Here is a 17,000-nt window from a genome sequence, read left to right on the forward strand (position 1 = left end):
AACGCAGATGAGTGATGTACACTAAAGCCTGAATTTTTTTCGTCTTTTCAACTGAGCATGCAAACACATAAACTGAGGGTGCAATGCATGTGCACCCTCGTAGAACCGGGCCTGCACATTGCACTGTAAATTTCTTCTTTTTTTTTTTTTATGAACTTTGGACCCCCTCCCAAAAGCTTTCAATAGCTTACTTTGGGGGACCCATTCATACATGCCAAAGGACCATTATAGATGTCTGATTGGTCTCAATTGTATACGTTTATTTTAATGGCTATGTATGAATAAACTAAACTTGAAACTTGAAACATGAATATGTTGAACATTAAAATAGGCCTCTATATTTGGGCTTAATACCTGCAGAAGAAAAAAATACTCCACAAAACACACATGTTTCCACACAACTCTAACATTTAGACAAACAAACTCTGTTTCCATACAAAAGTTAAGATTGGAGTAAATTATAAATGAAAGCAGAATTATTTGGAAGCCATGAAACCACATGTAATAACTGAGTAAAACAAACTGAAATTGATTCAACGTGTTTCAAAATGATGCACATGGGATGTTTTCATCATTGTTTCATCATCTCTTCTTATGCTTTTGGGAAAAGGGAGAATGAAGATGAATTGCAAAGATGTTTTCCCCGTCTTGCTTGATGTAAGAACTGTTGCAGATAAACGAGCCAGGGCATAATAACATACATCCATGTCTGTAGGAAAAATGATAAATACTTTTGTTGTCATTACTTTTTAATGGCTATGTAGCTTTCTGAAGCTGGTGAAGTCACGTCCTTCAATATTTAATCCAAAAAAAAAAAATCAAACCCAGCTCATCCAAGTCCACTGAGGATGGCTCCCTCGTATTACCGCTATCAGTCTCAGAGTTAGTTTGTTTGCATGTGTGTGTTTAAGGTTTAAGAAGATTCAAGCTTTTGTTATGCAGGTATCCTCTCTACAAAACAACATTGCAGTACACTGAGTATCCTCATACAGGGAGTAATCCATGAGGAGCAGTGGATTTTATTTACTCAATTCTCGTGACACATAGGTCACAGAGTGCTCAGGCTGCAGCAAATGTGTTTGACACTTATTCTAAGCAGATGATGAAGTAAACTCGTTTCATATTAAAGGCTAACCACCACAGTGGAGAAAGAGAACTGTATAATCCAGAAAACTGGCTGGATTAGGAGATTATACACCCAGAGGAGAGATAAAACCCTGCTTTATTTGTTGCTCTGCTGGCGGATGTCAGAAGTGCAGTGTTGTGTTGCCCGTGGCCTGAAGTGGAGCATGCTGTTCCTCAGGGTTGAGGCAGAGTAGCAGTCTCACAATTTGCAGGTTTTCACTCCAACACAGGACATTTTCAAAATACTGGTTTGGTGAATTATTAAAACAGCCCACGCAGCCTTCAAAAAGAATAAAAAATCAGACACACTGTACTTCTTTTTGTTGCATAAGGTGCCCTTTTTTGTATGAGTACCCAGTACTCATGTATCTATATCTGGATCAGCGTATTCCACTATTTTGAACTTTCTTTGGAATTGTGTTGAAAAAAAAAACCAAAAAGAAAAGCCAACGGCTGTCGAAGCTTTGAGCGGGAGAGTCTAAATTTAGAATCACTTTAAGCAGCTCGTCGCCACTTCAAGGTTTTCTCCTGACAGATAAAGTAGAACATTTGTTCCTGCCTCCATGTATGGATGGCTGTACACAAACATGGACACTGCTTCGATTTGATGTGATTTCAGTTATCTTGGCTTAACGCCATCATTATAATGAAGAAATAATATCAGTGATAACATATACGTTGGTCAGTTACAACAATAAATCTTTCTGCCAGAACATTAGGAACCAATATAGAATATGTTGTTATTTTACACACCAGAACTACAGTATCCACAGGGGCTTCCACAAACACTCTGTAAATGCATCCGTAGCCGTGTTTGCACACCTGCTGGATGCAGAAGAAGAACGATAAGGGTATTACTTTATATCATCATTATAGTCAGAAAGTAATGAGCATCCTAAAGCACACTGCCAAACAACAGAAGGCTAAAACACAATAACACGCGGCAGTCTGTTCACTCAGAGGGAGAATTTCAATAAAGCTTATATGGATTTAGTCCTCTGCCTCCATCATTGAGCCTCTGCTTTGTGGTTTGTTGTCAGAGAAGAAATGCATACAAAGTCGTTGTTTTTTGTAAACACAGCAATAAGAAAGGGGGAGCGGGGTCACCTTCACTTAGACACTTACACACAGTCTGAATAGACTCATCTTTATTTGGCCCCTGGATGTGTGAGAAGTGTGGAAGGGAAAACAAACCGAGGTACCACTTAAGGTTTAGTGAGACAAACACAATGGGTAGAAGATAATTTTTCCAAATTGGGAATTATATAGATAACACTGCGGCATCTGTGAGAATCGGAGAGTTGTTCAAGGCTGAAGCTGCAGTTAAAAACCAGTTTCAGTCACACACAGAATACGAGTTAATTAGATTTAATGGCCTTGGGGAATTGAAATGTAAATCATGTTGGCTTTTTCTCCAATCTCACAAGGAGGTTTAATTATAAGATGCAACTTGTGATGGTTTGTAAGCTACACCTGCGCAAAATTCCACCTGATTACACACACACCTCTGTCCTAAAAGCAGCCGTCTGGTGACGTCACTAACTTCACATCATGGTATTTTTTTTCATAGGCTGAAGACTTACTTCGGTTTCGAGGCACTGACAGTTTTCAGTGAGATCCTGTGTTGGTTTTATTGTGTATGATGCCCCAGCTGACACATGAAATATTGCACCTGCTACTGCTGAAGCGGTGCAGTGATGCTCCGATAAATATGAATCACAACAGGACACATAACACTATGAAGTAACTATCTAAAGGACGACTTATGTCAGAGACAGCACAATTACTCCACAAGGTAGCATGGAAATGTCCACTCCAGCAAACTGACGTCAGCCACAGCTATCAGTAATATGGTGATGTGCATTCAATTAAAAATTAATTGACCAGATGCCACAATATCAAAATAGTTTGTGGGGCAACCTGCTTAGTTACATGTTAATCATAACTGGGTCCAGTAGGAGCAGATATTTAATGTAAGTTGGTTATATGTTAAAACTATCAGATGATGTTGGAGAATATCAGATAAAGTTCGACCTTTTCCTTCAGAAGTTGATGGAGACTGAAAAAGAGCTAAAAGAAACAAAGTGAATTGGACTTAGATGATGCTCACAAAGGTGTTGAAAACAGGTTCCTGCTCCATAAAAGCTACAGAAATAAGCATTTCCTTTTTAATTTTTTAGTTCATTATCACATCAAAAAGTTGCATATCAAGTTAACCTATTATGGGACCCTAAAATGACTAAGAAGTAATCATAAGCTTCTTTAGTTTTTAGAGGAAGGAAACGATGAGACTGAAACAAAACTTGAAGCGTAGCAACTACCTTAACTTTGGACTGTTTTTACATTCATTACTCATGTTTGTAATTATTATTATTTCCTGTGACACTGTTAAGATGTTACGCATATACCTGCTAATTTTGATGAGCTAAAAAAGTGTATGGATGTTTAGCTATACAGTACACACACACACACACACACACACACACACACATATATATATATATATATATATATATATATATATATATATATATATATATATATATATATATATATATATATATATATATATATATATATATATATATATATATAAATATAAATCTGCATGAAGGCAGAAAGGATAACAGCTGGAAAAAAAATTGTCAAAACTGTGATAACCGAAACACTTTTTAGTAAGCTAAATATTACTCTGCAGTCATGGTATACACTATTATCAGCTCAGTGCTATTTATGACTTTAATAATATTCAAGTGCTAAGTATTTTCTAGATGAGGGAAGACATGGTCACAGTAAAAAGAAAAGAAGACTAAAATACAACAATTGATCAATAAGATTCACAAGATCGGGAGTTGAGATTTGGGTCAGGGAGTGTTTTTTTCAAAGGTTTATTAGATAATAAATGAGAGTGGTCTGGTACTCTGATGCCAGTGACGTTGGGTTGGGGTTTTATAATGGACTACTTTAAGTTAGTTTGAGAATTTGTTTTAGGTTGATGATGGTCTGTGATCAATAAAACATACAACTGTTTACTAAAGCGGTAGTCTGAGGCTTTCAGTTCAGCCGTAATCAAATAGAAACTTATTACACTTCATCAGAGGAATGCAAGCACTGGGCTGCAAACAAAGGCCTCAGATGACCGAATGATGACCTGAAGCCCTGGCATAGCAAAGGTGCCAACACTAATACGCTGAGGCTGCTTCTCCAGTCAAAGTTGATCAACGGGTCAAAAAACTACACAGTCATGGCTACTGAAAAGAAGACTGGCTGTATTGTTCACTGAATACTTTCAAAAGGTCAAATTCTTTACAATTAAACGAATTAAACTTACGCAACGCTCAGTTTATATATACATACACATTTTAATCTTATTTCAGTACACACCTCTATCAATGTGTTCCCATTTCTTAGTTAACATTTTAATTGTATTTTATACATAAGCCAAAGGACTCTCATTGTAAATGTGGTCTTAACACAATATTTTCCCTCACTCCGATGAAAATAAAATGTATAAATTTGATCTTTTTACATATTATGAACCAAATAAGGTATACTGTCGTATGAATACAGCTATACTCACAGCCAAGACTCTCTTTAAATAAGGCTGATTAAGTTCCCTCTGGGTCTGAGTCTTAGCTCCAGTGTGCAGTGATGTGCTGAGACTTTATCATCTTCCTTATTCTTACTCTATCCTCATATCCACACCTTCAATTAGAAAAACCTTCACATTCATGCCGTTTGATGCAGCTAGAAGGGTTTTAGGGATTAGCTAAATGACTTTGCAATTAGCTTTCACAACCACACAATGCTTCCCGAAAATAGTGTCCTCTCAGCTCAAGCCAAATCATCCTGCTTGAGCAGTAATGAAGTCAGTCTTGGCAAAGCAGTGACCCATTTGATGGAAGCGAGTTGCAATCATTTCAGTCAAAAAATCTAAGGGAAATTGGAAAAAACAAACAAAAAATTTAAACAAAACATTACGACAGTTGTTTAGATAATCCTTTCGCAATCTCTAAACTAATTCCTTTGAAAAGCGTTTGAATCCTGGGAAAGATTTTTATGTTAAATCACCAGAGCTTGGCAGAGAATCACTTTCTAATTCAAGATTAATTAGTCCAAATCTCAATGCTTTTCTAATGGATTTCACAGGAAAAGCCGATATATCGCTGTAAGAAGCAATCTATGTTAATTATATTAATACTAGAGATTAGATTTTCCTCAGCTGTATCTTCTGACTATGAAGTCGCCAGTCTTGATAGGTACATGCTGTTACCCGCCGAGTCCACCAGAGGGAGACATTTACAGGAAAACACAGCTGACATTTCCATTAATACAAATACAAGAGCTTTATTTCAGACTGAAGAATATTCTCTAAAAATGCATATCATACATGTTTGGTGGACTTGATTTTTGCTTCAATTCATGAGTTAATCAGCTGTTAAAAACAATTTATATGGGGCACACACTGGTCAAGTTATAAAGCCCTGTGGTTAATACTCCCACATCTTCTTAAAACAATACTTGCGCTTCTTGTCATTTCAAGATGTTTTTTTTTATTTTAAACTTGATTATGTACAGTCCTCATTGAAAACGCATGTTTAAGTCAATGACCTTAACTGAAGCACTTCAACCTCCGTATTTGGCCTAAAACAGCAAATTCATAATAAAACTTCAGAGTTCAAGGAGAAATCTTTAAATTGCTGCTTTCTTCAAAACTAAACATTTACCGTTTTATAAACTAGCGAGCCAAGAACTAGCACTGAAAAAGTGGAGTGTTTTAGAAGAGAAGACAACACAACAAGAACATGAGCAACTTTGTTACACAAGTTGCCATGGTTTAACCATAACTCTTTTATTAGCAAAATCATGGAGATTAGTCCACTAATGTCCCCATCCAATGGAAACAGAAGGATGGGGGGGGGTCCTATGGGGTGATATGCAACTTGAAATAATCACAGATCCTAATCAATAACCAGTGCACTTGTATTCAACCATCTGTCTATGCACTGATCAGAGATCCAGGTGTGGTCCTACTGTCTGCTACAAGGCCACCGTTGGCATCCTCTTTTCAAAGCTTTTCTTTCCTTAATGTTTCGCTCAGGAATGTTTGCAGCAGCACACCAACAATGTGCACTCATTGACGTCAAAAGTTGCTTCTTTTTTGGTCGCTTAGAAAAATAAAACTTTAAAAGAGGATGACAAGAAGAGGAATAAAAGTCCCTTTGTTTGATATTGTGCACACATTCACTCACACTCTCACACATTTGGCTCTAAATTGAAACAAAGCTCTCAATCATGGCACGCACACAAGCCACACATCAGACACGTTTCCGCATAGCTCTCACAGTATGTCAGGGTCAGAGTGAACTGGTCTGCAGAGCGACTTGGTCTTGGTTGTTTTCTTTCCATCCAAGGAGGCAAAAATGATGCAACAATAAGGTAGCCAAAAATAAAAAATAAAAAAAAATCTATGAGTTGAAGGGACTCAGATGGCAACTATATAAAAATAAGTCAAAAGAAAACAAAAAAGAAGAAAACACTGTAACTAAAGCATGCAAAGCACAACTATAAAGTGTTAATTTATGGAGAGGAAAAAAAGAGAAGAAAAACCCCATCCTTTTTATATAAAAAATAAAAATAAGGTAAAATAAGCACATTTTAAAAACTTTGAAAAGATTCCTGGCCATAAACTGTTGTACAAATATTTTACACAAAAATGTTTTCTCTACACACCGTCTTCAACTTTTAGAGATGAACATAAGTTAATAAGAAGTTAGAAGTGACATTTTCAGCAGGGCCACTAAAGATTCATCCAACCAGACTCCACTTGAATAACGTCACTTGGTGAGCCGACCACCTGGCTGCCTGAACAGAAGAAAAGATGAAGAAGATCAGAGAAAAAAACATGAGCAAGCACACCTCATTAGCAAGTTCATTTTTTTTTCTTTTCTAACAAGCAGATGGTACCTTTAGAAAAGGCCACAGTCCTTCAGGTTGTTCTTGATGATGACGTCAGTGACGGCATCAAACACAAACTGCACGTTCTTGGTGTCGGTGGCGCATGTGAAATGGGTATAGATCTCCTTGGTGTCCTTTCTCTTGTTCAAGTCCTCGAACTGGCACTGGACGTAAGCGGCAGCCTCTTCATAGGTATTAGAACCTTTGAAAAACGATACAGCAATAAATGTGTTTAGTTTCAGTTTTGTTTCTGGCAAGACAGTTGTATATTTGTGAACTCAAAATAATTTTGAATAAAAATTATTTAAAAATTAAATAATTAAAAATCAATTTGTAAAAGTAGAAAAACATTAGCTGAGGACAGAGGCCTGGGATTACATTTCAGTAGATCTTCGTGCACCTGAAATTCTTCGTTTTCAGAGAATGCCATCTTCAAAAGAATAAAGTTTTACAACTGCAGATCGAACCGTTCAGCTGTTTTATGTCCAGAGGAGCACTGATCACAATGGTTTAACATATAATGATTGATGATCCTTTTCTCAAATAACTTAAATTGCAAACATGTTATGTTTCCCCTGGATAGCATCGCCTGCGTACACTGAACTAAATCTATGAACCACACCTGTTTGTGAAGCACAGTGTGCCCTGAAGTAAACCTGAAACCTGAGAGAGAGGAGCTAAATATTTATTTCAATGTGGTATTTTGTTCTAGTTCTAGAAATCGGTTGTTTGAAAAATCAATTCAACATTAATCCTTCTTTAATATTTCAAAATTGTAGAGTCTTGACTCTTTTTCTGTTCACATCTTAGTGAGGAGGGCTGAAAGAAGGTCGGCAGAGTTCAGCTACGGGGCATTTATTAAACTGACATCCTTCCGTCAAAACTGACATCTGTTAAATACGAGTTGTGTAACAGCAACAGACGTCATACAATCACAGTTTTGTTGAAGCTGCATTTATCTTATTGACTACGGTACATTTTGTTATTATGGTTTGTCACTGATACCAAAAAGACTTATTCAAAGAATACAGCTAAGCATCCTAAGTTATAGCTCCTCCATTAAGTCTCGAAAAATGTTTCTTTGTATAGTTTTAAAACGAGATATGCATATATAATTTTGCACTGAAGGTAGAGAAGAGAGAGAAAAAAAAAAAGAAAAAAAAAAAAAAATCACAGAGGGACCGATGGCCGCAGTAGTGCACAAACAGCCAAACACTGAAACTACTGACAACATAAAACTACAGAAAGTTGGATGTGACAAAGATGTATTGTTTAAGACGAGGCAGCCCACATGGTTCAAGAGCAGAGGAGGCGCTGAAAGATTTCCGTCATTTCTAGGCTCTGCCACACCTTTAAGTGACCACAAAAGGAAGTCAGGCTGAGTGTTTAAAATTTTGAGGAGTAACTGTATCAGTATGCTCTTGACTAAAGTAATGATCACCAAAAACTTAAAAACAATGTTTTGAAGTACTTATCCTTAAACAAAATGAGGACAAGGTCTACACAATGAGTACAATTCAGACTGAAGATAAAATTAACTGTGATTAAAATGCGTGTGTGTGTGTTTTCATTTTAATACCACACATATGCTTGCTCAGTGGTTTATCTGCACCATCTGTGTACAAAATACAGCGTTTGCATGTACAGAACACCTGCTGTAGCAAGTGCTTGTGCCTGACCTGCATATTCAGGGTAGCAGATTGTAAGAGGACTCCTTTTGATCTTCTCCTCAAACAGGTCTTTCTTGTTGAGGAAGAGGATGATGGAGGTGTCTGTGAACCACTTGTTGTTACAGATGGAGTCAAACAGCTTCATGCTTTCATGCATTCGATTCTGAAAGGGAGGAGATATGCACGATGGTAAACATTGAGCGCAGATGCATCAGCTGGTTCAGAGCAGCAAAGTCAGACGGGCCTCACCATCTCCTCGTCCTCAGCGAGCACCAGGTCGTAGTCGCTCAGAGCCACACAGAAGATGATAGCAGTGACTCCCTCAAAACAATGGATCCACTTCTTCCTCTCTGACCTCTGTCCACCTACATCAAACATTCTTAAGATCACAAAAACAAGTTGTTGAAACAATGCACCACACAAACACGCACATTTTGACACGTGACCCACTGCTGGAACAAGTTGTATTTTAGGTTATCTTTCACTATGAAATGACTTCACATGTTGGCTAAACTGGGACTCTTATACAAGAAGAGGAATCTCAATGAAAGATACTGGTTGTCTTCATCTACAATAAACTATGCAAGATAAAACAATCTATTGGAAAGCCAAAGCTAATCTTCTGTCCTTACATGATCTATTATTCCAGCCAAACTAATTATATTTGAAGCAAGGTGTGAATCCAGATCAGATTTAGTATTTTTGTAGTTGTGCTTACTTGAAGTGGAGGTCCTTGAAAGTGAAGTGTGTTTCCACAATACCAGTAGTTTTGACTCTGGTTCTCAACACATCCTGCTGGGTGGGAACGTAAGAAGCGTGGGATATCCTGTCCAGGTCATTAAGGTAACTTTGAGAAGAGAACAAGTAAGAAGATTGGCGACAGATTACAAAAGATTCAGTTTAAGAACGAGTCATGAGACAAGTACTTCACTAAATCCCGTCTGTGTCAACGCGTCCTACTCACTATGCAGCCGAGTCGTTCAGCTGGTACTCCCGGGAGCGACTAAAGCAGGCCTGAACACCTCCGTCCTTCCACAGCCGCTGAATCACTCCCGCCAGTTCTCCGGTCATAAAGCCCTCTTCTGCAGAACCCGCCAGGACGAACAGCTGCCGAGCATCGTCCTAGACAGAAATCCAATTAAAACACTGTTTCTTAGAAGAAAAGTGATAGTACCTACTAGGGCTGTGCAATTAATCGATTTTAAATCTAAATCGGATTTATTAATCAAGACGATGTTAAAAAAAGGAAAATCGGAAAATCGATGTTCCTTTTTTGCAGCTGGCTGCATTACAGACAGAGCTCGTCTAGTCATCTTTGTTTGGTCAAGAAAATTGTAAATGTTGTCACTTTACTAAACTCAAGGAGGATTTACAGTATCTTTCAATTGGACTTCATTCCCAATAGGGAAATTTGTTTGCTATTTTTCTTTAAAAATAAAGATAAAATGAAACAATTTATTCAATTGTCTTTTGTAGTTTTACCAAAAAAATCAAAATCGAAATCAAAAATCGGGTTTTCAGAGAAAAAAAAAAAAAATCAGGATTTTATTTTTGTCAAAAATCGCCCAGCCCTAGTACCTACCATTGGTTTGATATTAACAATATGAAGAATATGAAGACTGCTTATTTTAAAGCTGAGACTTTGTATTAATCCTAACAAATTGTTCTTAAAAATCTAACCAAGGCGTCTGACACCTACAAACCACCTGATTTTGGAATTAATATTGGGACAAATCAATTCTGACAAATTGGTGAGTCCATTTTGGTACTTTTAGCAATAACACTGCATAATATTATCATTTAAAACTCTGATGGTAGACAGCGAAAAAAAAAAAAAAAAGCTTCTGGTTTTAGAGTTGGTTACAATCAAGAAATGAGTAAGTATTTTTCTAATGCTGCTTAAAAAAAAAATAACAATTGTCCTTCGAGATCATTAGCACTAAAAATACAACAAAAGATGAGTCCAAACAATTCTTGCAGATAATGAATGTTGCAGCTTTAGTTAGAAATTGTATATCCAGGAGGAAAACTATACGATCTAATGTTACCAAAGCAATGGAAAAAAAAAAAAAAAAAACCCAATCGACCAAAACACCAACTCTGTATTCACAACACAAACTACACCTTCCAGTTATGAATTGACAGTTTACATTTGTGACTACACAAGTCTTGTATCAGACTGTCGTGAGAATGAGAGAGCCTTTTGAAACAGCACACAGATACACGTGATAACTGTCAGCGAGTGTAATTTCTATCAGCAGCAGAAAACATCATATACTATTTGTGAGACCATATTGAAAGCAGAAGAGTTGATTGTGGTAAAATACAAACAGCACAGAGTGGGAACAATCGCAGGTGTTGGTAGTTTCATTTAGCCCCCGATGACAGGTACGATTTAACCAGATATGTGAAAAGATGAAGGAGGAGAAGATTGGTTTTAACCAAGTTGTGCATGCCTGGTAATAAATGCAACTGAATGAATGTACACAAGAAAAATGAAAAGTAATCGACAGTGAACATCACTTCAGAAATATAAAATACACTGATAAAGAAGATAAGCCTTAGTTCTCATTAATAACAGATATGATAGAGTTTAAGTCAAGTCTGAAGGAGTTGGAATGTCTGATAGTTTTGATTTTAGTTGTCCACTTTCCGGCAACAAGGATGCATTTCTTAGCAGACATGCAGAACTGGGCTGAACACCCGTGTAGGTCAATGACAGCGCTCGGCCCCTCTCTGCAGGCAAACATCATTTGTGCTGCTTAGCCATGTATCAAATATGTATGTGATCTAGGACCACACACACAAAGTGCCAATTCAGAACTGAAATATGGACTTACAGCACTATTGAAAAAATAAGCAAGTAAGTAAATTGTGAATAATTAATGCTAAGCTGTACACTTGAAACATATAAATCCTTTTCAAAAGCAATGTAAAGTCAAGTGTGTTTTCCCCGTGCACTCACTGCTCTTGCTGCATCAGAGAAATCGATCTTGAGGCGCCCCATAGCTCTGATGATGGCGATGATGGACTGGATGGTGTTGCTGTAGACCACGGCCTTGTACTGCTTACACTCCTCCTCTGAGTAGCCCGCCTCATGGATGATTCTGACAAGGACAGCACGTCAGTCTCACAGCAGTTCTAGCACAGGTTTGTTCCTGAAATAAACTTACTGTATTGAGGTATATGGTATCTCACTACAACAAAGAGAGATGTATTTCTAAGAGCACTTAAGTGAATAAAGATTGTGGGTTTTACTCTTCAAATCATTTAGAAAAACTAGAACTTTCTTGGCCACCTGAGGGCACCAAAAGCAAATTGTGGCAATATTTTCACATCATCTCACTTCAATTCAAACTTAACAAAAAACTATTTAGAGATTGCCCAAATAGAGTTAAACTGCCAAATTCTCAGTAATTCAGTATTTTTTCTATCCTGAAAACAGTAACTGAAATTTCTGAGCAGAAAGCATCATATTTGCCATAATTTGATTGACTGACGTCACTGCGAGTGTGGTGAACAGTGATGCTCAAATTATTCTCATCTGATACACATTAAATTGAAATCTTATTACTCGACATGGCTGATGGAGCCAAATTATTTATGTGCCAAACCCAAAATACACCCCCATTCAAGAGGTGAAGGGTGTGAGCTCTAAATGTAAACACTCATCAGGACCTCTTTTTTAAAGAAAAAAAAAGGGAAATAAAGTTTGGAAATTGAGTATTTGTATGAATGCAGCATGAGGAACACAAAACGGGAGACCACTATTACAAAAACATAACTACTGAAAAAAGGCAACTACATTAATCAATTTATAATAAATGAATAAATAAAAATCAAGTGTTTGAATAGTACTTCATTTGGTTAAATGTGTTATTTCTCAGACTTACTTCATCTGTTTAACAATTGTACTCTTCCCTGACTCGCCAGCTCCTGAAAAGGAAAATGGACAGAAAAGGTTGAAGTAGTTGCACCAGTGATCATACCAGTAAAAACAACAAAAAACAAATAAAACAGACCGTGCACACAGCTATAAAGACTCCCCCACCCCCCCAAAAAGTCTCACACACAACAAAAGCAAACCATGGCATTAATTGCAAAACAGCTGCATTAATTCTTTAAGCTGTCCCAAACACAAACTTTTACCTCGTGATATTTGCTGTCAATCAACAGTGAACTCATAAACTTCGTCATCTGAAAATCTAGGTAACAAACAGCAGTACGCATGCACAAAATGCTAATTCATTGCTGCAGCAGTTCCCTTTTCTCTGTTGCAAATGGAACAGAAGCAGAGAGAAAAATCTGAAAGAAATATCTGCACAGTACAATGTTTGTGTGCAGCAGACTTATTTTTATTGGTTTATATGTTATGACAAGAAGATTCGTCTATGCGGTAAAGTGCAAAGGGGAGGGTTGAACATGGTATTTAGACTTTTAAACTTAAGAATATTTAGACTTAAGAATAAAAGATACCAGTAATAAATGTCTCACTAATGTACCAGTGAGTGACAGATGGCACAATCCTCTCTAAACCATTAAGAAAGAGGCAACTTTTTAACAACACATTTTGGATAGAAATCAGTAAAAATGAAATACTAGTTATTCCATATTTTGACTCAGTATGCAGGCCCTCAGTCAAAACATAGATTTAAGTAAACACCTGGGAAATGGTTATTAACTCTGACAAAAACAAATAAATATCCATATACATTTTCAATTAACCTAACTTCAAAATGTGACATACCAATAGTCACATAATTACAGAGCACTGATAGGGAGGCGGCTCATGCGCGGTGACAGTGAGGTCTCAGAGCAATTGGATTAATCAACTGGATCCTCACGTCAATGAGATTACACACAGATTACATTTCCCAGGGTTAGAAATACAAGCTTTAATCAGGCTGGCTGGGCTTAAAGGGGTCAGAACGATCTCTTTTTGATTTAAATGAGTTCAAAATACAATAACAGTTTGCAATCATATATTGAAGAAAAAAATAAATACAAGTGTGCAACTTTGACATCCACTTGAATTTGCCACATACAGCTCTGCAGGTCCCTCTGAGATTAGTTAGTGTTTTGAGCTGAGCACACAACATTTTAATTATATTGCCTCCGCAAGGAATCGTAGCTCCCAGATGAGTAGCAATGTTCATAAATTCATTCTCCTATTTGATAAACAACCACCTGCGTCAAGAGATATTACTGAAAACACTGCTCAAATTGAATTTGTGAATCACACATTTTCAGCTCACTGGGCCAATAAATTTGGATGGCACAACAGAGGCAGTTACTGCAAGAATCAAAAAAGTAAAATGTTTCCTGTTTGTCAGTAAGCTTAGACGTTAGACAAGGCTACACTGGCAATACTTAATAATAAATGCAGCTTTCCCTACAACAAAGCACAACACTGTCCCTATTTCTCCCCAGGGCGGTTTAATCTTTCACAACGATGCTGGCACATAATTACAAAAATAACATATTCCTGCTGCACACAAACGGACCACATATCAGGCAATCCTCCCACTCAAAACAGTCGTGACAATAGCATGTAATTTGCTGATTACTGCAAACCTCCCATGTGGGGAGTCTTACAGAGCAGCAAACTGCAGTGAGCACATATTTGTGTCTCTAAGCAGAACACAAAGTATAACAGACATCAAACATCCCAAATGTGGACATGAATTACATCCATATGCGTAAACATGATAAGGAAATAAAACCACACACCAATCTTACATCTGATGCGGGTAATTACAGGAAGTGGGAAAGAATAAAACACATCATGAAATTTTAAATAATCTCAAACGCAATATATGTACACAAACTGACCACCGTTTAATAGTACGTAGTGTTGGAGGGTGCATGTCTGAAAGATCATCTTAGATTTACACAAATCAAGGTCATTAACTGTAAGATACAAAACACTGCTGATTTTGGGACAAGTAGAACCCTTCAAGATTACCAAATTGTCGATTGATTATCTTTATTGTGTGAGTAAAGTTGCCAAAGAGGCATTCTGTCATCAGCCAAGGCAGTTTGGGTTGCCATGCAACCTCTACACCATCTAGTGATACTACCAACAGTGGACATGGGCCTATGTAAAGGGTGTGGCAGCTTACCTTGAAACAATCCCACAAGTGTGATATATTTTGGTTTAGCAATACAATTTAAAAAATATATATATTTGCAGCTTGGCCAGCACATCCACAATTGCCAACATTTATCTTTTGACTTTTTCCTACTCAAAAGCCATAATTTATCACAATTGGAATGAAACTGCTTGTGAAGCCAAAATTAATCTTAAAAAAAAGATAAAAGGTTTCAATGTTTTAGATGATCACAGAAGCAGCAGTTTTAACGGTTCAGACAGGGTTCCTACACATTTTTAAAGGTCAAATTCAAGCACTTTTCAAGCACTTTCAAGGGTCATTTTCAAAATCTTCAAGCACTTTATCGCTGGGGTAAAATATCTACAGGAATATATGTACTCATAATTAATTTTTCCGATTTTTATCACAATTATGTACATTGTATCGTGCTGTAAACATCTAGTAATGTTTCATCTTACTGATTTTATTATCAGTATTATTAATAACTAAACTATACAGTCTGATCCCAATTTTGTGAAAGACACAGTTATAATTTCAAGCACTTTCAAGCACTTAAACTAAAATTCAAGCACTTTTCAGGCCTTGAAAACAACATTGAAATTCAAGCACCCACAGGAACCCTGTTCAGAAGATGCAGGCAGGAAACACACCTGTGGAGGACAGGTATGATGACAGGCATCATCCACTTTAACTCATATTCCCTCGGGCGTCCACTATATGTCACATAAAATATGCATTAAGTTTGTGCTGCCTCTATTATTATTATATTATTATTATATTCGTGTCCAGTCAACAGGCCTCTCTCTACTCGAGTGGGCACCAAGCCAGGTATTATAATCACAGCTACACCTCTGAATACAGTCTGAGACTGTAATACTCCCAAGTTTAAACAGCCATGCAGTGAAAACAAACCTGGGAGAGAGACTAGTTTGGACACATTAGGAGTTTGTTTCCCCAGCTAAAGCCTGAATTATGGATCCGCGTTACACCGACGCAGAGCCTACGGCGTAGGGTACGCGTCGCCGCGTAACCTACGCCGTAGGCTCTGCGTCGGTGTAACGCGGGACCATAAATCAGCCTGTACTAATCCGCGGTGCTATGGCCGCGGCTCGAGCTGAGCAGCTAATTGTTAAATGATCTCAGCGACTTATGGAGGATAAAACACGCCTGAGCGCCGGAGATCACGGACAGGGATCCGTGCACTCCTGTAGTTTAAACCCTGTGGAGTATTCCAGCCCGTGCTGGGCTCCTGGAGCCCCAGCCCGGTGCAGCAGCAGCCCTCACCCAGCAGCAGCAGCTTCACCTCCCGGGCCGCCTTCTCCCCGTCGTCCCGCAGGTTCCGGTCGATCATCTTGCTGCGCTCCTGCGCGGCCTTGTCGTCGGTGCTCAGAGTACACCCCATCCTCGCTCGTTCTCCCGGGAAACACTCAGTAATAACCGCTGACTGCTGCACAACTACGAGCCACACGACATGCAATAAGGGGAGGAGGAGGAGGGGGGTTTAGTCTGACTCTCCAACACTTGAGACTCAAACACGCCCAAACCTCGCGCTCAAGCTCCTACTTTCTGGGAGCTGTGAAGTCTCTCAGTGGGTACAGCTTGTCTAATAGTCGAGCGAGAGGTGTGTTTTAAAGGAATAAAGCAAAAAGCTATGCGAGAACCGAGGCCCCTCCGCGACGGAGCGTTGAAATGTTAAAATGATTAAAAAAAAACCTAAAATGCACGCTTCCTGTTCTTCTCACATACCTGCCATCTGCGCATGCGCGGCAGAGCAACAAGCTTTTCAAAAAAAACTAGGGGTCCGCACAATTTGTGCGCCGGCGCAAAACCTGAGCAGGCGGAGTGACCAGATTGCTCTGGGAGTGACCGATTAATAACACGTTAAAACTTGATTGCTCTGACAGATTATGTTTCTTTTAAGATGATGCCTGACACCAGTGATTTTTCTTTGTTTTGTTTGCCTCTTAACTTCTCGCTCATCATCACCTTCAGCCTGCTAAAGCACCAGCCACAGAAAAATTAGTGAGGCCAAGCTGCACACTTGTAAAATGAGCTTTAAGATACTACTACTATTGCTGCTACTACTAGTACTACTACTACTACTACTACCATCACACCTAATACTACTAATACT

At 38.1% G+C, this 17,000-nt stretch overlaps 1 protein-coding gene across 1 annotated transcript; it reads right to left on the reverse strand.

Annotated features, from left to right (window-relative positions):
* Positions 1-5,452: 5,452 nt before the first annotated feature.
* On the reverse strand, positions 5,453-16,614 carry LOC133444361 (guanine nucleotide-binding protein G(i) subunit alpha-1). Its single transcript, XM_061722094.1, has 9 exons — positions 16,151-16,614; positions 12,647-12,689; positions 11,719-11,860; positions 9,718-9,875; positions 9,472-9,600; positions 9,003-9,132; positions 8,763-8,916; positions 7,093-7,285; positions 5,453-6,990 (listed from the first exon to the last, which is right to left on the reverse strand). The coding sequence occupies exons 1-8, from the start codon at positions 16,266-16,268 to the stop codon at positions 7,095-7,097; spliced, it is 1,065 nt and encodes a 354-aa protein (XP_061578078.1). The 5' UTR covers positions 16,269-16,614; the 3' UTR covers positions 5,453-6,990; positions 7,093-7,094.
* Between the last annotated feature and the right edge of the window lie 386 nt (positions 16,615-17,000).

This window comes from Cololabis saira, chromosome 5 (assembly GCF_033807715.1).
Source record: "Cololabis saira isolate AMF1-May2022 chromosome 5, fColSai1.1, whole genome shotgun sequence".
NCBI lineage: Eukaryota > Metazoa > Chordata > Actinopteri > Beloniformes > Belonidae > Cololabis > Cololabis saira.